Here is a 22,737-nt window from a genome sequence, read left to right as displayed (position 1 = left end):
AGCTGTATCAAGTTTCGAGATAATAACTTAATTTTACAGCATTACAAAAAATTGAAACAAAGACAGCTCAGTGGCCACCATCTACCCTAGGTTCCATTTGAAAAATTCTAGAACTCAAACTTTAAGAGTTGTCGTGCTGAGAATTGTGTATGATATACACAGAATACAGATTTACGTAGAGAAAAATTGGAATCGGAACGACATAAATAATTTTGCAGTCATAAAGGGTCCTGGTTTGGCGCTGCTGAATAATCTAGAGGCAGTTTTGTAGCAAGTGTTTCCTCCACCGTCTCCACTGAGCTTATATGAAGAACGAGATGTATGTACTTATGAACTTATTCAATCGTTGTCAGTCATACGGAAACGTGCTACGCTCCGGTACAGAATATGCCATGATTTCGTCGGTGACAATGGTCGCAAAAGCATTAGATGGCGTTAAACATGACTGACAATAATCTGCTTTGGCCGAATGGAGTATCGTCTATATCTGTCAGAAAGTGAACTTAATTGGCATAATAGTTTGTCTGGAAAGCCTGTGTTTCGTTCTCGGTGTTATGTTTTGCGTGCTGCCATCTGTATAACACAAAACTGCGTGTCAAGTGTCCCAGATTATTCTCATACTTTAAGTAGAAGCAATTAACTTCACATAATTATGAGAAAAGAGTAAAAGTAGTGTCTCAGCTGTTTCGACGATAAGCCTTAATTGTTTTTATACTTATTGATTCTACGTCTGAACTCTTTCTCGAATGTAGTGATGCGTTCAACGACAGCTGACTTTCATTTACTGTCGTGGTTTCCAACTCCTCTGAACAATTTTTAGAGAGTTAGAACATTTTATTGTGGACATGTAGACTGAAGATTATTAAACACCACGTTCCCCATGGGTTTGTGATTGTTCGCACTAACAGGTTTCAAGCCCTTTTAAAAGACTGTGGCTTCCAAAAACAGCGCAGGACTACCAAACATTAACAATGTTCAAAAATTAAATAACAAACATAATAAGTTTTACCCGCCGCACACAAACTGTCTGCAGTGAAATGTTCAGTTCAGACAAGAAGAGAATAGAAGGTTTTGAAATGCGGAGCTACAAAGGTAGCGTGAAGATTAGACGCACAGAGGGAATAGCTAACGAGGATTGGAGAGGAATGAAATTTTGTGGCACAACTTCACAACAATAAGCAATCGCAGTACAGGATGTATCATAAGCCTTCTGCGAACCGTCAGTTTGCTAATGGAGGTCAGTGTACCAGCTAAAAACGTAGGTGGAGATGAAGGCTTTATTACACACATCAAAAAAAGTTTTGCATCACCTCGTTTCGGAGAGTTCCGGAACCTGTACAGAAAATTGGAATATAGATCTACATAAACCATTTCCGACCTTTTTATTGCTCATGAAAACCACATACTGCCTATTGTACCACCATACAGCGAAACCTTCAGAGGTGGTGGTCCAGATTGCTGTACACACGGGTACCTCTAATACCCAGTAGCACATCCTCTTGCATTGATGCATGCCTCTATTCGTCGTGGCATACTATCCACAATTTCATCAAGGCCTTGTTGGTCCAGATTGTCCCATTCCTCAACGGCAATTCGGCGTAGATCCCTCAGAGTGATTTGTGTGTCACATCGTCCACAAACAGCCCTTTTAAATCTATCACATGCATGTTCGATAGGGTTCATGTCTAGAGAACATGCTGGCCACTCTAGTCGAGCGATGTCGTTATCCTAGAGGAAGTCATTCACAAATGTGCCCGAGGGGAGCGTGAATTGTCGTCCATGGTGATGAATGTCTCGCCAATATGCTGCCTATATCGTTGCACTATTGGTCAGAGGATGGCATTCACGTATCGTACAGCCGTTACGGCGCCTTCCATGACCACCAGCAGCGTACGTCGGCCCCACATAACGCCACCTCAAAACAGCAGGGAACTTCCACCTTGCTGCACTCGCTGGACAGTGTGTCTAAGGCGTTCAGCATGACCGGGTTGCCTCCAAACACATCTCCGACGATTGTCTGGTTGAAGGCATATGGGACACTAATCGGTGAAGAGAGTGTGATGCCAATCATGAGCAGTCCATTCGGCGTGTTGTTGGGCCCATCTGTACCGTATTGCATGGTGTCGTGGCTGCAAAGATGAACCTCGCCATGGACGTCAGGAGTGAAGTTGCGCATCATGCAGCCTATTGCGCACAGTTTGAGTCGGAACACGACGTCGTGTGGCTGCATGAAAAGCATTATTCAACATGGTGGCGTTCCTCTCAGGGTTCCTCCGAACCATAATCCGTAGATAGCGGTCATCCACTGCACCCTTGCGTTACCTGAGCGAGGCATGTCATCGACAGTTTCTGTCTCTCTCTATCTCCTCCACGTCCTAACGACATCGCTTTGGTTCACTCCGAGACGCCTGGACACTTCCCTTGTTGAGAGCCCTTCCCGGCACAAAGTAACAATGAGGACGCGATCAAACAGCGGCATTGACTGTCTAGGCAAGGTTGAACTAAAGACAACATGAGCGGTGTACTTCCTTCCTGGTGGAATGACGAACTGGTGGGCTGTTGGACCGCTCCATCTAACAGGCTCTGCTCATACGTGGTTGTTTAGTCTACATCTTTGGGCAGGTTTAGTGACATCTCTTAAAAGTCAAAGAGACTGTGTCCGTGATACAATATTCACAGTCAACTTCTATCTTCAGATGTTTTGAGAACTGGGTTGATGCAAAACTATTTTTGATGTGTGTATATTAAGCAGGTTAACTTAAATGTGGACTGCAACAGTCGATCGGGGATGAAGAGGCTTTCACAGGACGGACCAGCCTAGAGAGCTGCACCGGACCTGTCTTCAGCCTAAAGACCACAACAACACATATTAAGTTCTCATTGCTTTCATATTTTTGGAAATGATGATCACGTCAGCTGCTAACCATTTTATTGTGCAGAAGGAAACTATTTGTTTCCATTATTATTATTATTTCTCATGTCCACGCTGTTTTTCACCACTTTCACAAAAGACCAAAATGTCTGTGGCACGGTAATCGGTACAACATCCGTGGATGAGTGACATCAATTAGGCCTACTTCGCTCTATGCCTCATTATGACGTCTTAGCCATTTTAAATTGAATACAATTAATGAAACGTAAAAATTAAAGCACACTGGACTTAATAATTTATACTAATAAGGGAAAAGAACAGTTTTTGTTCTTTCTAATAAGGTACAGTAGATTGCTACACAGAGTGTTCAGAAATGTTGCGACGCACTTAGAGTGATTGTAGAGGATTTCATGAGGTACAAATCGACGATAGGAACTCGTGTCTGGAAAAGCCATCCAACGACGAATTTATGGGCGCCTGCCGCTCGACCACCCCTTTGGCAGCAAACGTGACTTTGTACTGTGACGGACCGTAGAAGTTCCGCTTATGGTCTGTCAGCGTACAAAGTCACGTTTACTGCCAAAGGGGTGGTCGAGTGCCAGCGCCTATAAATTCGTCGTTGGATGGCTTTTCCAGACATGAGTTCCTATCGTCGATTTGTACCTCATGAAATCCTCTACAATCACTCTAAGTTCGTCGCAACATTTCTGGGACACATTGTATAACTGCAGGGAATGCACCATCAGGTCTATATGTCCTACATTTAAACTTTTTATATGTCACCGACGCTTGCTGCAAAAGCATTAACAGGTGTATACAGAGTATGTCGCGCTACTAACAGACACTCCGTCATGATCTCCAACATGTAGGTTCTGTCAATTTTTTCTATTAACACACTCTGTTCATTCACAATACTTTATTTTCCTGCTCAGCTTCATATGATTAAATTTAGCAATTTAATTTCGAGGACTGTTGATGGGAGTAACATCTGCTTCACTTAACCACCTTCGTTTCGCCACTGTATGTTCGTCTCCCGCACTGATGGAAAGCTTCCGTTTTTGCACTTACAATTCAGTTCAGATTATTTAACACGGCACAGTATCTACAGCGAAAGTGTAAACGTGCAAGTTCCTCACATTTTCAGGAAATGAGCACTTCTTGGCCAGATGAGGGTTATAAACTAAAGCAGATATATCTTCAGAAACGTGAATGTAATCTTTGAAAAGGGGGTTATATTTCAGAGACGCGTTGCAAGTAGAATTATCGATAACCTACGAAATAGGTTATTTGTGATTGTCGAAAGTATTCAGTACTTCTCTGAAACACATCGATATGCACTATTGGATATAAAAACGAATCTCTCTTTAAATAGTCATTAGATTTGTTTCTATCTTGACGGGTACTTTCAGCCTTGAAAAACATCGATTCCACCATGAAACGTGTGCAGAAGTAGAGGTGCTTTTGAAGTCTTGCCAGTTGTGGAACTGCGTCAGATGGAGAGACTCTACCGTGTCAGCAAGTATTCAGATTGGCTGTAGCCTGTTTCCAGTATAGGCGGTGGTGTTTATTATTTTTGTTCCGATGTCAATGTTTAGTAAAGGTACAGTTGTTGCAATTGCTCATGAACTCGTGTAAGTTTGATCTGAAACTATATATCGTATATGTATTAGCAACACTGCTGCAAATGTAATTTACAACGCCCTTGATTCTTCCTTTTTTACCATACCAGTTCCAAGAGAATTCCCTGAGAGTGACAGATACACTAGGACGTTAGCTGCTTGTTCAGCTACGTTTCCCCACTATAAGGATAGGAATGGGGAGCCGGTGGCGGTGTCTCACCTGCTTCTCACTGGAGGCGCCGCTGCTGTAGGTGGTGGCGAGCGTCGAACTGCAGGCCTCCGAGTACCAAGGCACGACGCCGTTCTCGGTGGCGCTCGAGATGGACAGCGTCCAGATGGAGTTGGTGTAGCCGTCGCAGTTGCAGTTGTCGTGGTCGCGCCCGCCGTTGCCCGACGCCCACACGAAGATGGAGCCCTTTCCGCCGCGACCCTGCAAACACGTGGCGCGTCAGGTAGCCGCACCTTCGTGCAGCGATGGAAAAACGCCTCTGTGGTCTCTGATCGCTGAGAGGTGCATCGCGCACAACCACAGCAGGATGGCTTCAAATGTGTGGGCCACCATCATTGAGTTACTCAAAACATCTACAGGGTGCATCATAGATCGGTGTCAATGCATTAGCGCCTAAAATGGTGAGGACAATCGTGAAGTGGAAGGGTCTTTCCTATAACGAAGGTTCAGAGAGTTGGAGAACAAGATACCTTGATGAACCAAAACAGGCCGACCGCGGTGGTCTCGCGATTAAGGCGCTCAGTCCGGAACCGCGCGACTGCTACGGTCGCAGGTTCGAATCCTGCCTCGGGCATGGATGTGTGTGATGTCCTTAGGTTAGTTAGGTTTAAGTAGTTCTAAGTTCTAGGGGACTGATGACCTCAGAAGTTGAGTCCCATAGTGCTCAGAGCCATTTGAACCATTTTGAACCAAAACATTATGACCGCCTGCTTAACAGCATGTCACTCTGCCTATCTGATAGTGTGTGTGTTGTGTTGTGTTTGTGTGTGTGTGTGTGTGTGTGTGTGTGTGTGTGTGTGTGTGTGTGTTTTGACGGCGGACTCGGATTGAGAATCCTGATTTTTTTCCCTTCTGCCTAAAGAGCAGAGTCAATATAGTGCCTCACAGCGTATATCGTGAAAGCATCGCAGCTAGGAGTTCTGTGTACTACAGTATTCGGAGTTCTTACGTCTAAGATATCTTTGCTAACCTCAGTCAGAACGAACATTAACCGCGAAAAACTACACATTACGATTGCAACCAGACGTACGGAAAATCGATCAAAGAGTCCAACGGAAATTCCGTCAAGATAATTATATTTATCCTTAATGGCCTTGGTTCCAAATTATACAACGCGTGCAGCAAAAGTAAGAAATTGCAATGACAAAGCCGGCCGCGGTGGCCGAGCGGTTCTAGGCACTTCAGTCCGGAACCGCAGGACTGCTACGGTCGTAGGTTCGAATCCTGCCTCGGGCTTGGATGTGTGTCATGCCCTTAGGTTAGTTAGGTTTAACTAGTTCTAAACTTCTAGGGGATTGATGACCTCCGTTATTAAGTCCAATAGTGCTCAGAGACATTTGAACCATTTTTCAATGACAAAAACTGAAGAGTAGAACGTGTCTTACAACCGTACAAAGCAAAGATCTTTAAGCAATGATTACATAATAACTTTTCATAGAAAAAGTCAGTAGAGCAGGAAGTCAAATCGATACAGGGCGTTCAAACCTTAGCAGACGAGTCATATAGAAGAAATAACAAGATGTCTGATCAGATGGCCCTGAGCACTATGGGACTTGACTTCTGAGGCCATCAGTCTCCTAAAGCTTAGAATTATTTAAACCTAATTAACTTAACGACATCACACACATCCATGCCCGAGGCAGGATTGGAACCTGCGACCGTAGCGGTCGCTTGGCTCCAGACTGTAGCGCCTAGAACCGCTCGCCCACTCCGGCCGGCAAATAACAAGAGAGAAGGAAAATATTAAGTCATCTCGAAAATACCTAATTTGGATATATATCGCGTTTAATTTAAATCAGGAGGACAATTCTGAAAGTAGAGAACGCTCCGCTGTATCAACAGATTGCTTAATAGCAATACAGAAACTGAATATACACGTTTGGTACACACTTTGTTTTCTATTCCTTCTAGTCGCCTTTGTTGTTAAGCCACTTACCGGACCTTGGCAGAAGTTTGAGCATACTCTCTTCACACCATGCCGTCGCCTGCCTATTCAAACAGGACACGACAGCACCCTTACCAGCAAGAAGCTGCTTCAGTTTTGGAAACGGGAAAAAGTTCGGAGCTGCCAGGTGCGGAATGTAGGGAGGATGCTCGAAGATGTCAAACCGGAATTTCTTACCCAACAAGGCATTGGCAGAATATACCAGGCAGTCTGCGAACGTGCATTGTTAAGACAACAGAACAATTCCACAGCCTCTTCGGCGGTTCTCAGTAGCCCAACGAAGACGTTCAAGGGTAGGACAGTACGTATCGTTGTCGGTTGTTGTCGATTTCGTGCCCCCCAACACGAGTGGGACCCCTTACTGTAAGAGAATACATAAACCATCAGTTTTTGAATTGATGCAGTTTTTTTTAATTTTAGTGGCTTCTGTAGTGACTGAGAATGACGCCACTCCGTAGACAGTTGCTTCATTGTGGGGGTGTTGAGAGAAACCCACATTTCATCTCCTGTAACAGTCTAGTCGGTGAACGTGTTCCTATCTCTTTCGTATCACTTCACGAATGCTAAAGCAACCCCTATGCTGGCAGATTTCTGGTCATCCGTGAGCATGCGTGGCACCAACCGCGCTCACACTTCGTGGTACCCTCCGTGCTGAATGATAGTTTCGTGCACAACTGACCGAGACACTTCCTGACACTGTTCATGCACGTCGGTTCTCTCGAATGATACATTACTGGCCATTAAAATTGCTACACCAAGAAGTAATGCGGATGATAAACGGATATTCATGGTTCAAATGGCTCTGAGCACTATGGGACATCTATGGTCAACAGTCCCCTAGAACTTAGAACTACTTAAACCTAACTAACCTAAGGACAGCACACAACACCCAGTCATCACGAGGCAGAGAAAATCCCTGACCCCGCCGGGAATCGAACCCGGGAACCCGGGCACGGGAAGCGAGAACGCTACCGCACGACCAAGAGCTGCGGACTTCATTGGACAAATGTATTATACTAGAACTGGTATGTGATTACATTTACACGCAGTTTGTGTGCATAAATCCTTAGAAATCAGTACCCACAACAACGACCTCTAGCCCTAATAACGGCCTTGATACTCCTTCAACACGATACCACAGCTCATCAAGAATAGTGACTGGCGTATTGTGAGGAGCCAGTTGCTCGGCCACCATTGACCAGACGTTTTCAATCGGTGAAAGATCTGTAGAATGTGCTAGCCAGGGCAGCAGTCGAACATTTTCTGTATCCAGAAAGGCCCGTACAGGACCTGCAACATGCGGTCGTGCATTATCCTGCTGAAATGTAGCGTTTCGCAGGGATCGATTGAAGGGTAGACCCACGGGTCGTAACTCATCTGAAATGTCCACTGTTCAAAGTGCCATCAGTGCGAACAAGAGGTGACCGAGACTTGTAACCAATGGCACCCAATACCATCACGCCGGGTGATACGCCAGTATGGCGATGACGAATACACGCTTCCAATGTGCGTTCACCGCGGTGTCGCCAAACACGGATGCGACCATCATGATGCTGTAAACAGAACCTAGATTCATCCGAAAAAATGACGTTTTGCCATTCGTGCACCCAGGTTCGTCGTTGAGCACACCATCGCAGGCGCTCTGTGATGCAGTGTCAAGGGTAACCGCAGTCATTGTCTCCGAGCTGCTAGTCCAAGCAGCTGCAAACATCGTCGAACTATTCGTGCAGATGGTTGTTGTCTTGCAAACGTACCCATCTGTTGACTCAGGGATCGAGATGTGGCTGCACGATCCGTTACAGCCATGCGGATAAGATGCATGTCATCTCGACTGCTAGTGATACGAGGCCGTTGGGTTCCAGCACGGCGTTCCGTATTACACTCCTGAACCCACCGATTCCATATTCTGCTAACAGTCATTGGATCTCGACCAACGCGAGCAGCAATGTCGCGATACGATAAACCGCAATCGCGATAGGCTACAATCCGACCTTTATCAAAGTCGTAAACGTGATGGTACGCATTTCTCCTCCTTACACGAGGCATCACAATAACGTTTCACCAGGCAACGCCGGTCAACTGCTGTTTGTGTATGAGAAATCGGTTGGAAACTTTGCTCATGTCACGTTGTAGGTGTCGCCACCGGCGCCAACCTTGTGTGAATGCTCTGAAAAGCTAATCATTTCCATATCACAGCATCTTCTTCCTGTCGGTTAAATTTCGCGTCTGTAGCACGTTGTGTAGCAATTTTAATGGCCAGTAGTGTATAATCCACCCTTTCTTACAGTGCATCTCAGATGACGGAGGGTCGCTCTGATCTCTCTTCGTCATGTACATCTGTTCTCCCATTTTAAAACATTACGCACCACATTCCGACACTGGCTGCATCCATTACACCTTAGCCTCAAACGAACACATGTGTGCGGTGAATGTCACAGGGTCCAACATTTACCGCCTGTAGAAACTTCACAGTCGTCGGGATTCGCAATCGACACGGCCCAGCTCACAGCTATCTCTGTACTGACCACGTGACGACGTCCGACTCACAACAGCATACGGCACCAGTCTGCATCACACTGTTCACCAGAAACTGTGATCGGCTGCCAAAAGACAGGTGCACGGACTGTATGCGTCGACGTTGTTTACTTTGTGGATGGCCCTCGTACTACATGGTTTGTTCTCTGAGACCTACTGAACATCAGTAACCAGTATTCTCATGGACATGACTATGTAGAATATATAGACTTCTTATAATTGCATCGATGCAGTGAGCGTGAACACCACGGACACAGTATTATAGTAAGTAGTGACTTGTGCTCTCAGCAAGTGTCGTATGGCTGTATAGCACAACGCTGCAGGCGGCCGCCACTGACCTTGGTGATTCCCTCGATGAAGGCCCTGGTCGCGAGCTCGCCGGGCCCGTCTACGGTCTTGCCGTCGTCGTCGGGCCCCCAGGAGGCGCTGTAGATGTCGATGTGCTGCGGGTTGAGCGACAGCGAGCGCGCCTCCACCGCGTCCGTCACGTCGCCGTCCAGCATGCGCACGCCTGCGACAGAGTTGTCGACCGTGACAGGAGCACTCACAGGTGGCTAGCTGCCTAGCTGCAGTTCTACAGGGCCCTTATGTGGGTGAAGCTGCGCTTGGAAACAGTTACGAGGGCAGTTCAATAAGTAATGCAACACATTTTTTTTCTGAAACAGGGGTTGTTTTATTCAGCATTGAAATACACCAGGTTATTCCCCAATCTTTTAGCTACACAACACTATTTTTCAACGTAATCTCCATTCAATGCTACGGCCTTACGCCACCTTGAAATGAGGGCCTGTATGCCTGCACGGTACCATTCCACTCGTCGATGTCGGAGCCAACGTCGTACTGCATCAATAACTTCTTCATCATCCGCGTAGTGCGTCCCACGGATTGCGTCCTTCATTGGGCCAAACATATGGAAATCCGACGGTGCGAGATCGGGGCTGTAGGGTGCATGAGGAAGAACAGTCCACTGAAGTTTTGTGAGCTCCTCTCGGGTGATAAGACTTGTGTGAGGTCTTGCGTTGTCATAAAGAAGGAGAAGTTCGTTCTGATTTTTGTGCCTACGAACACGCTGAAGTCGTTTCTTCAATTTCTGAAGAGTAGCACAATACACTTCAGAGTTGATCGTTTGACCATGGGGAAGGACATCGAACAGAATAACCCCTTCAGCGTCCCAGAAGACTGTAACCATGACTTTACCGGCTGAGGGTATGGCTTTAAACTTTTTCTTGGTAGGGGAGTGGGTGTGGCGCCACTCCATTGATTGCCGTTTTGTTTCAGTTTCGAAGTGATGAACCCATGTTTCATCGCCTGTAACAATCTTTGACAAGAAATTGTCACCCTCAGCCACATGACGAGCAAGCAATTCCGCACAGATGGTTCTCCTTTGCTCTTTATGGTGTTCGGTTAGACAACGAGGGACCCAGCGGGAACAAACCTTTGAATATCCCAACTGGTGAACAATTGTGACAGCACTACCAACAGAGATGTCAAGTTGAGCACTGAGTTGTTTGATGGTGATCCGTCGATCATCTCGAACGAGTGTGTTCGCACGCTCCGCCATTGCAGGAGTCACAGCTGTGCACGGCCGGCCCGCACGCGGGAGATCAGACAGTCTTGCTTGACCTTGCGGCGATGATGACACACGCTTTGCCCAACGACTCACCATGCTTTTGTCCACTGCCAGATCACCGTAGACATTCTGCAAGCGCCTATGAATATCTGAGATGCCCTGGTTTTCCGCCAAAAGAAACTCGATCACTGCCCGTTGTTTGCAACGCACATCCGTTACAGACGCCATTTTAACAGCTCCGTACAGCGCTGCCACCTTTCGGAAGTCAATGAAACTATACGAGACGAAGCGGGAATGTTTGAAAATATTCCACAAGAAATTTCCGGCTTTTTCAACCAAAACTGGCCGAGAAAAAAATGTGTTGCATTACTTATTGAACTGCCCTCGTACATTAGCTTTCATTCCACACTCAACACTTCCTTAAACACAATCCACCAACCTATGCAAAATTTTATTTAAATTAACTCTTTTTGGCGAGAGATCATTCCTGAAGAGTATGAAAAGAACAAAATAAACTATTTTCTTTACGCACTTATGTCAGAATATTTTCACTTCAATATTGGAGAATTTTAGGAGGGCAAATATGTTACAACACTACACAAAATATCCTGGTTACATAAATTAAGAAAAATAAAAAAAAATTGCAAAAGAATTAAGCAATTATCTCGTCGGTTTCTCCCCCATTAGCAGAGCCAGAGAAGGGCTGTTGAAAGCAAACACTTGCAAAATTGCGAATCGTCACGATACTTTAATAAGCTTTTTGAGTTACACGTCTTAAAACTATTAGATACAGCTACAACACAATGTGTTAACATCACCTGTATGTAGTACTTCGGATAGGACGACAGTAGTGGCTGTAACAGTGGCAGAAGACACGGTGGAAAATCGACTTTTCCTGTTGGAAGACGGCATAATTTTGCAGACGATGCATAGTTTTTAGCAGTTTGGAGGCGGGTCAGGTTGGAATAGGGTTGCCTAGGTGACAAAATCTTCGTGCCTGTTTTGCTCTTACACTGTATCAACAACTTTTAGTCATAGTTTCCGTATGCATTAAGTTCATCCAAGTTCTACGATGCGTACCGACGCATGATATATGCTCTTGGCCCCATGAAGGAATAAGACCGCGCCCCCACCTTGACTAGCCAACAAGGAACAGCAACAGTGCCAGCCAAAGCACTTTCCCACTATGCATATGGCACATCCTATGGCAGCACTTCTTTCCCTTAGTCAATGGGATGATAGTTCTGGGCTCCTAATCACGTTAGTGAAAAGAGCCGACGTATTTAAAACGCCGAAACGGAACATTTTCATGTTGGTAATACGTTATTCGGTGTCTCTTGAATTTTCTGCTGCAACATCTTCGACATTTTTGTTGCTCGTTCGGATCGAAGGTTGTGTTGTCAGTTTAGTTGTGAACTGGTGTTGTATGACAAGAAGGCTACCTATAGCTACCGCGTTGTTCAAGTTAGCTAGTGGCTATGAAAGTGACACGTAACAATAAAAAAGTTGACATGAAGTGTACTACAACACACTTAGAAATGCAGATGATTAGCATCTCAGCGCAACTTCGCAATGTAAGTATGAGCAACGCCATGTACGTTCTGCATATAATGAAAGATTACGCGGAGGGTTTTCATTCAGTAATCACATTTACATGTTCACTGCTTGTGACAAGATCGTCATACGTCTCGTGCAAGTAGGAGAAGGGTGTGCTAGCACGTATAGCGATGGAGTTGGTATAGCTATAAGACAATGCACTCAAATTCGCAAGAACGGAAGGGCATCCGACCATCCAGATCCCGTAAACTGATTAACGCTAATGGTTGTTTCCTTCGAAAGGACACGAATCGTTTCCTTCGAAAACCTGAGCTTTTGCTCCTTCCGTAACGACTTCGTTTCCGACGAACGTTAAACCCCAGTTTTGTTACTCTCTGTGTCCTCATCTGCCGAGAGACAGTCACGCCACCACACGCCAACTCTTGCAATTGATGACCTCTGCCGTGGAGCTGAGGCTACTGAGACTAAGGTACCCCTGCCTGTAATCCAAGCTCAGTACAACTGAGGCGCAGCACGGTTAGAGCCACTGTTGCTGCCAGACGTGGCAGCACAGTGTATTTAATTTCACATCCTGTGCATCTCCAAGTCACCTACATATTTAATCATGTTTCATTCCTACTGCAGTACATAGAGATAATAAGTAACATTTAGTTACGTTCCATTCCTTATGGCATTTTAGTGGCTTGCAGTCTGGTTATGCGCTATACAAGATAATTCTGCTGCCTCTACCGCTATCGTTTTAGGCAACACGCAATGTTGCATCTGACCTTAAAAGACCACGCGCTAGATTTTCATATTCTGGCACTGGTTACGCACGAACTATTAGTCCCACAGAAAAAATTAACGGGACATTTCTGTAGAAAATCTAATGTAGTTAAATTTTTTACTAGGAAACTGTTTCGTTAGACGCCATAGTTTTAGAGAGATTCAAGAAAAACATATAAAAGTAACCTTCAAAAGTACTCTTCACCCTCCCTTACACGCTCAGCCCTCATCAGACAGAATTCCTAGTATGTTGCTGGTGTTCTCCCTCATACCGCTGTTCAAAAATTTGCTGCTGCACCAGTTGTTTCCCACATCACATCTTTCTCGACCTTCACTGACTTGCCTTATTCAGCCACCGGTTCGGTCGAAACCTCAGATTTTAAAAATGACGTTTGTATACATTATACCTAACAATTTTGCAAACTTTGAGAGTTAAAACGAACCATCACTCAGAGGTCTTCTGGCTACGAGACAGCTGTGCTTGACAGAGTTAAGTTTGGATCAAATTGGCAACGTATTTAGTTTTAGCGTCTCAGTTGTAAAGTTGTTTTTTCCTTTAATTATCTTCATCGGCACATTTAAATAAATAATTTTAAGGAAATAGCTGACTATGTTGGTGGCGTAACAGCCCACTCAATACAGACAAACAAAGGTCGAATATCGGGAGATTTTTGTACAGTGATACGTACTACAGTGTTACATATTAGAAATTCTGACTGACGAGGGATGAGTATGACAGTGAAGTGCGTTAGAAGGTCATTTTCGTACGTTTCTCTTGAATAACCCAAAAACCGTGGCCTCCAGCGGAAACAAATCCTAGTACAAAATTTGAATACATTAAATCTCCTACCGAAAGGTTCCGTTTATTTTTTCTGCAGGACCAATAGTTCGCGAGGAGCGGGCAACAGAACATGAAAATCTCGCGCATGGTTTCTGAAGGCAAGATATAATATTGCCGGTTGCGTTTTATTTATTTATTTAGTTCTATGGGACCAAGCTGCTGAGGTCATCGGTCCCTAAGCTAACTTATTACTTAATCTAACTTAAACTAACTTACACTAAGGACAAAACACACACTCATGCGCGAGGAGGACTCGAACCTCTGACGGGGGCACCGCTCGTTCCGTGACAAGGCGCCTTAGACCGCGCGGCTACACCGGGCGGCGCTGGTTGCGTAAAACAAAACTAGTATGGGAAGCTGTAGCACCCTGCATAGTAGACAGTCAGCGAACAACGACTACGTACGTCTCGCATCACTCTGCTCTCTCGCTTTGGCTATGTAGCATGTGCCACAAATTCCCTATTTTGCTTCCACTCATGGCTACGAACCTCACCTCACCGCTATGTCTCTGATGACGCAGTGGTTACCGCACCTGCCTAGTAAGCAGGAGATCCCAGGTTCGAACCCCGGACAGGATACACATTTTCGTTCGTCGCCGCTGATTCCGCTTCATGTCCCGCTGCAGCTGATAGCAGTGGACCCCTTCAACTGACATATGGTATTTCACAGCTGCTGCTTCTGCGTGGTGTCTGTTCTTTCGAAGGAACATACACCGCGCATTCAAATAAAACTCTCCGAACCTGAACTGGACTCTACTGGAACCATCGGCAGGCAGCATCGAGTATCGTACAGTGGAAGAAGACTAAACAAGTGTAAGACCATCAGCCCCATCAAAAACTGTCACTGCTAGTTGCAGGGGGGGGGAGGGGGGGGGGGGTTCTTTTGAAGTGGGCACAACGACGTATAAACTACCTCGCAGACTGACACGGTACATCGTTTCGTCGACGAATGGGCTTCGATCTGCCTTACAGAGTGGCAGCAGACTCCCTGTGATTTGCCGAAAAAGTGGGAAACTTGTCATCTTTCTGACGCCCGGTGTTCCTGTAAGAACCTAAAGTTTACGCGCGCGGGAGACCTCTACTTTTGATTTCTGCGCAGTGCAGAATTCAATATTTTTCCACACAGTTTCCCAAACTTCAGTGAATGGCGAGGCGATGCTACAGGGGCAAAGAGAAATTAATAGAACAGTATTCGCCTCCAGAGACGTCCGGTGACCTGCAAACCCTTATTCGTTACGAAGCTCCAGTTTCAGCATGGAGTCATTACATCGTCCACAAAGAACAACTCTCGCATCAGAGTACTTCAATTCTCCACCAAGTGTGATATTACGTCTCCTGTAGCGCGTCCAGAATATAGTACATTATGTAAGGACTCTGGCAGTGACACAGAGGCTTTTTTTTATTGTGTAAAAATATGAGAGGCGAATACATGTATTTTCTGCTGCTGCCACTTACGATGATCTCATGTGTCATTGAATAATTTCGTACGTTCCATCTATGGGATGAAATACCCACTTTTATCGAAGAAGAAAACCAGAAGTACGTCAAACACTTTGCAAAAACGGAATCACAACGCTCTAATCGTCACATGTAATTTAGAAAATAAAAATCACTGTATTTCATTTTCGTCTATTCTGATCAAGGTCTTTTCTGACTTTATTTACTGGAAAATAATAGCGGCAGATGTAAAACGTGGGTGCCTTTATGACGAATTCTCTCTCTCTTGGTGTTCAGTCGGATCCGTGGCCTCGTACTGGACCAGGTCCTAATGCCTACAATCTCCGCAGTGATTTTGGTCGCCCAAGTACAACAAAAATGTGCCTTCTTGAGAAGTACGTAGCCTCCAGGTTACACCGCTTAGAAAGTTGCCGTCGCAGTACGCTCCTAACGCTGCAAGACTGTTGCTGAGGCCACCTAAACAGGTCTGATCGGTGTGCATTGCTTTCCCAATAGCGCTGAGGAAACGCACGTGGAGGATGCGGGCTAAGATATTATATTTGACGTTAAGGAATGTGAGTAGGAGAAAGTCCTGCTACTACAACCACTATTCGGTTTCGGTACCGGGATCAGAGTTCCGTCTGATAATTCCATGTGGACAGTGAAAAGAGGGCGTATCAGTTTCTAGACGGCTGGTCTCTCTTCACAACTGAGAGACAGGAAGATAGTGACAAAGAATTTCGGTAACAGAGATCCGAATGCTTGTGCATTTTCTGCAGCATATACATAGCAGAAATAGAAGTCTGGCGAAATAATCTCTTAAGGTGTCTCAGAGGAGTGATAAAATATCTTTGGAAATTTGCTCGTTAATTATTAGTACAAGATTCTTTTCGGATAAGAAGGGAACTGCAGTATCAAGGGCATATTCGGATAGTAAGGAACATGTCAGTTCTGAGTTGATTCTGTAGACATTTCGAGAGTTTGACCATTCTGCCTGGAATCATAACAAGGCAGAGCAAGTAAAGAAGAGCAGTAAGAAAGCCCTCGACAGACCTGTGGAGAGGCGGGAGACTGCAGCTCCCAACAGCGGCAGCGGAAGGCAAGGGCAGAAGGCCTAAACCGACTGCGGTTTACGGGACCAGGAGAGTAAGTGTCCCGTCAAATTACGATGTTTCTGAGACAGTTACTCGAATTCTGGGGAGCATGAAAAAGTTTGCAGGTGTTAAGCGAATCAGCAGTCAATTTGATGCGCAGCCCATGAGACTTGGGCTCCGTCTCTGAGGATTCCGACCACAGTGCAATGTTGTGGGCCTACTACTGTACTGAAAAGAGCAGCCATCGGATGTGATACCTATCGCACAGCCTCATGTAGCGTCTGCATCTCATCTCCTCTCCTCACGGCACTCCATTTTGATTTCGTCCTCAGCCAACACCCCGGACTCTTTCATAGCTCGCGGCTGCAATGCGCGTGATCACCCCCATGCTACGGATCGGTTCGCGCGGCACCTGACTAAGGCAGAGACTTGGTGGTCTCGCGCTGGCAGCGCCGTGCGGTCGCAGCTGGCGCCTCTAGGCCGGACTCACCGCCGACGCGGGCGCCGAATGCGACGCCGACGGCGCACTCGGAGTTGTTGGCGACGGCGGCGACCTCTCCAGCGCAGCGCGTGCCGTGCCGGTTGGTGTCGATGAGGTCGTAGCGCGGCGTCGGGTCCTCGTCGTGGTTGTTGACGTCGTAGCTCGCCTGCGGGTCCTGCAACACAGGGGCGAGTAGCCGGTGCCAGTCAGATGAACACAACAGCGCAGCTGCTGTCACACTGCTTGTCTACTCTAGAGTATCACTCCCACGCAGTTGCAATAAATATGCCATCGACTATGCTAGTACTTCTACTTGGCGCCTCGGATTTCACTGTGGAAATATCAAAGCTAAAAAAAAGAAAAGAACCATACAGATTACGATATTAGTGCTACATTATCGGAAACTGTTCGGTGATCTGAATATCCGTGGTCTCCTGTCTCCCCGGAATAGGACGCACAACAAGAACATTGCGAACATTTAGAGGGGAAGGCATATGGAACAGTTTCAGCATTCACGATGGTTCTATCATACTGAGGCGCTTCTATAAAGGTAACTGCATACATGAAGCTAGGTGACATACTTTAGATAATCGGTGCACTATGTTACTTTCTCTCCAACACTTTGACATGAAAACGTCTACTCGCTCGTCGAACTTGCAAGTCTGACAAAATACCGCCAGATCTGAATAGCTACTAACTACAAGGCTAATACAGTAGAGTCTTGACAATTCTATGTGAACAGGACTGGGATCACTTTGAACAATTGGCAACTCGGACTATCGAAATTTGTGTGGAAGAAAGGAATAATATTATTTTGAAAAGAATACAAGTGTCTAAATATGAACTTTATCATAAAAAAGGTTTACATAGGTATTTACATTGGCAGAACAAAGTTAATCTGCTTCTCAAATAGTGATGGAGTGTTTTCGTTTGGTGCAGCTTTTAAGAGTTCTTTATTTACGTGACCATTACGGCACTCCAACCTCAGTTCTCGATACCACTAATATCGTACTACTTTTCTGCGAAGTAACAGATATATTTTTCTGACAATATTCACATTTGGTTTTATTAATGTATAGGTACTCTGATGTATCGATATATTACAGTGATACGGTTCTTGTGCGTATTTATTTCTGTGAGACTGTCATAATCTTTGTCTTCCTTGTAATCGTTTTCGCGCGAATGCGCACAGAGCAATCTTTGTTTCACTTTGCAGAAGTTAAGTTGTTATTTCGCTTTGTAAAAGAACAGTCAAGTCTTTTGTTTGGTTAAAGTGGAAATTAAATATATGAAGATTGATACAAAACTGTTTTCTTTATGATGTGACAATTAAGAAGAAGTGTATGTGAATTTACAAGAAGTTTAATAAAAATGTGGATCGTGAACACCAAGTCAAAAGTTACTTCTACCATACCATTGTTCTGATCTGGGATTGTTTGATCATTAAGAATTTCCTGAAAAATGCATTTGTAAGGTCTTCAAATATTGCTAAAATACAGATCTGGATCGTTTAGCAGTCGAAGTGGAATCACCCTAGAATCAACAAGATGAGCCATAACGACTGCGACGAAATCTACGTGGAAATCCATTCAAGATAGGTGCCAAATTAATGACTTTTTTACAGTGACATCATTATTTTCATTCTGACGATACCATCCGCAGTCAATAACTTTGTTGCTGCCCGATAAAGCGAACATGTGCTGCGTGAGCAACATTATTAATCTGATTTCTAACCTAATTTGCAAGTGGTGGTATTGTTAGAAGCTGCAACGTTTCCGCCAGGCAATATAACGCCACCGTCTGAAGAGCAGGATGTCTGAAGTTGGTGTCGCATCAAGCTGTTGTTCCACGCTGAGCATAGCGGCGGCCTCAGGTGCTGCGTAGACACCGATGTGACTCATGAACGGCTCAGTCTCGGTCTGATCATCCTCAGTATTCTCACACTGCGTTGGGGTGATAACCAGGTGTTACCGAAGAACGCAAAAATGGTCCAAGCAGGCTGAAATTTAATTTTTGTCTATGCTATTAGCTAACTTGGACCATCGGTCATTTTCAGGCATTTATCACAAGCCTCATGCTTTACATCATATTTGAGTAAGTAGCTAGTACATAAGTAAAGTACATATGTAAAGGTACACATCGTTTTCCTGTGCATACGCAGCGAAGTTTCACGTACGTGTATTACTAACGGACGTAATCATGTGCACAGTGTGCACAGTTGGATAATATTTGTACTACACATGAACCTCAAAACGATGTGTGGCTGCCTGTACATGTGTATTGGCTATTTAGTCAAATATGGTGTGAGGCTTAACGGTTGTTACAGGAAACTGGCTAATAGCGCAGAAAACAAATTGATTACAGCCTGATTGGATCATGTTTTCATTCTTAAAACATTTCGAGGATATGAACTACCACAAGAAAAAAATTCTAACATTATTATAGAAGAGTCTGTAACTTCCAACTGTGGTCTGAATTTCACAACTCAGTTATTTCCACATTTTCCGCTTCTTCACAGTCTGACAAACTTCTGATTGAATTACACAAGGGGCGATTGTCTTCATCGCCAAAATATCAGCTTATGTGTTAGGCTTACTTTCCTGTACAATTTTTGTCCATGACTTAAGAACTGCGTTTCAAATTGTCTTGCTCAAGACTGAATGATCCAGTACACCGGGAGAAGCGCCTGGGTCGCGTCATTGATACACACATAACCAAGGGGAGTGAGTGATTCTAAGGTGTTATGCTACTGGTAGGGGGGAAACGAATCCAAGACTGATACACTGTATAGCAGATCTTTTTTTTATGAGGCTCATATTTATGGAAAACTCGTAATACCGAGACTCGAAATATCGAGACTCTACTGCAGTGCGTAAACTACGGTGGAGTCCACAACGGATAGATCATTTCTGTATCTGTCTGTCGTGCAGTACTTGTTTTGCCGGTTACTTCATCACACATGCGCGTGATCCATGATTCTCACGAAATGCATTTGGGTAAGGTTATAAATTGGAGTAGTGTGGAACGCATTTGGCTGGGACATTGATTGGGATGTCAGTGTGAAGAGTTTGCGAAGCACTACTAGGACACAGAGTGAGACATTAAAAATAGGCACAGGGAAATAAATGAAAATCGATATTAGTTAGAAAATTATGAATTACTAAAAGATGTCAACTCCCACGACCCGCAAATATACTCACAATTATACGAGCAGAAAATGCAAGTCACAGGAAAGATAGCGTCGAAAGCAAACCAAAAAGCTTCAAAAGTTCAGTGCATTGCAGTGCAGTGTCGGAAATGATATGAAAATACGACGCAAAGCGATTTAGTAGCTGGCCCATCGCCATATAGCGGCCAGAGACGCTCCAAACCTGTGATTTGTGTGTTCTGTAATCATTACACCTCTCTGTGTAGTCATTGTATTAAAGATATTGATAATTAATTTACATATTAATACGGAACACTTGTTATGATTTTATCCTGAGGTTTTCATGAAAAGTACACGGCGTGGACCCGAACATTACTTTTTTTCCCCGAAGAGTAGAGTGCACTCTTTCATATCCTAACCAGAGTACAGCGCCGTTACTCTTAGCCAAATTCCAAGGGAGCTGGAAATAGCGTAGTGGTTGTGGGGAGGGAAAAGTCTCTAATTAGCAAATTTGGGAGGGAATTACCTGCTTCGGCATTTTCGTTGGTATCTACCGGAAGATTAGATTTATTCTTTCTTTATTTCTGAGACGGTATGCCGAAAGTATGAAACCTTACTGCGTGTTTTGGTATCTGTCTAAAAAACAAAGCACCTTCCCGGAAACTGCTGCTGTGCGATTTGAAATCTCTATCCAGATCCGCGTGCAGCTCAAGAAAGTACTTGCGTGGGGAGAAGTGGAAGAGCCCTGCTGGAGTCAGTCCCTCGTGTCCCGCAGGTGCCTACGGCCTGTTATTCATTGTCCTAAAAATATTGCCTTATTTGGTATACTATATTTTCAGCCTTATTGAGAGCTGCTTCATTGTTCGTCGTTAGTCTCGGACTTGCTTTTATTTCTTACTGGCGCATTACCCACAATAATATACTGTTTATACGGCTGCTACTGACACCGTGACAACATAAGTGATGAATGTGACAGGGAGTATCCTGCGATTATCATTACGCCGAACACAACTGACTATTTCATGTATTTACATCACTTGAATCTCATTTACAATATAACCCGAGAGCTGCTTCTGGTTACACAACGTTCAAATAAGTTATGGGAATGCGACAACCATTGATATTTCGTCATGGGACCACGCTCTTATTTTCAAGGAAAAAACCGCAACAGGAAAACGCTGTGCAAGCAAACATAAAACGTCGGTTTGCAGAACAATTCCGGAAAAACACACACACAATGTATGCACTAGCGCCACCACACCAGCCAAATATGCCCGACGCCAGAACTTACCCATAGTGAAAAAATCTGAGTTCATCAGTCCCCTAGAACTTAGAACTACTTAAACCTAACTAACCTAAGGATATCACACATATCCATGCCCGAGGCAGGATTCGAATCTGCGACCGTAGCGGTCGCGCGGTTCCAGACTGAAGCGCCTAGAAGCGCTCGGCTGCAGCGGCCTGCTATCCATAGTGAAAATTACTCGACAACAAGTGAGGTAGCATTAACCCTGTCCCTCCGTTTCTGACGTGAGAGACCGGCACTGCACGCATACAGAAACCTCCATCTGTATTTACAAGGTTATTTGCGAAATTAATTTCAACTGCTTCCTTAATAACACTATTCCAGTAGCTGGAAGTGCAGTCCACAACCTCCGTGTTGGTATTCGAACGTTTAATAGGATATCCGGTTCCACGGCAGTGGTCAGCAGTAGCCTATGTCTCGGCTGTTGTAAGCATGTGACACCTTTAGGCTCAATATACCGGTCTTCCACGTTTCTGATAGTCTGACGAATATACGACATGCCACAACAAACAAACAAGATGGTCCCAACAGGTGACGTTTCGTCAGACTGGATATAGTGAAAAATAGATCAGAGCTGTGTTGGACTATCGACCAACCGTTCACCGGGTGACTGATGATAATAGCCCGTTAGCACGGCGTTTCTACTTTACACAGGGAGAATTTCTGATAAAACTGGTCGTATTTTGCGTAAATATGATGTGAAATTCGTTTTCCGACCTCCATCTACGATTACGGTCCTTTTAGGTTCCTACGAACGTTTTTGGTTAGTGTAAGGCGGGTGCCTTCGTTGGTGTGGCGAAGCTACTGTTTACGGTGTGTGTGTGTGTGTGTGTGTGTGTGTGTGTGTGTGTGTGTGTGTGTGTGTGTGTGTTTCTTATCTTTCCAGGGTTGTTCTGCAAACCTAGGTTTTTATATCCTCGCACAGCGCTTTCTTGCTGTGGTTTTGCCTTGAAAATGAGAGGGTGGTCGCCTGTCGATATGTAGGCAGTTGTATACGAAGTCACCCGGCTGCGTTCTCGTAAGTTATTTGAACACATTTACAATGTCCACATAATATCACTTACGAAAAAGGGTTTTAGAACGGCGCCTACCGTTCAGTTCTTGAGCATAATTCACAAGGGACGGCCGAACAGCTAAAGCTTTCCCGCAGTCCGGATTCGTCACAGCAATGGACGGTAGGCGTAGCAGCAGACGAAGAAGGTATTTAGAGGCGCGCTGCTATGTTAGTAGCAAGAGAGTATATTGTACGCTTAAGTACGACATAGATGGGCCTGAAACTTTCAGTGAAAATACTGGGAGAATGGTCATGCTTCTCTCTGGAAATTGTATTGGTTAAGTT

At 44.9% G+C, this 22,737-nt stretch overlaps 1 protein-coding gene across 1 annotated transcript in view; it reads right to left on the bottom strand.

Moving 5' to 3' along the window:
* LOC126199436 (furin-like protease 1) overlaps positions 1 to 22,737 on the bottom strand; it is a 286,856-nt gene that overhangs the window by 75,261 nt on the left and 188,858 nt on the right. The window contains exons 4-6 of the mRNA XM_049936353.1: positions 16,954 to 17,119; positions 9,539 to 9,711; positions 4,712 to 4,921 (exon numbers count right to left, since the gene is read on the bottom strand). Coding sequence (XP_049792310.1) covers positions 4,712 to 4,921; positions 9,539 to 9,711; positions 16,954 to 17,119 — 549 coding nt within the window. The remainder of the gene's footprint in view (positions 1 to 4,711; positions 4,922 to 9,538; positions 9,712 to 16,953; positions 17,120 to 22,737) is intronic.

The sequence above is a fragment of the Schistocerca nitens genome, chromosome 8, assembly GCF_023898315.1.
Source record: "Schistocerca nitens isolate TAMUIC-IGC-003100 chromosome 8, iqSchNite1.1, whole genome shotgun sequence".
Classification (NCBI taxonomy): Eukaryota; Metazoa; Arthropoda; class Insecta; order Orthoptera; family Acrididae; genus Schistocerca; species Schistocerca nitens.
Note: the sequence above shows the minus strand (reverse complement) of the source record. Positions and strands in the feature narration are given on the sequence as shown.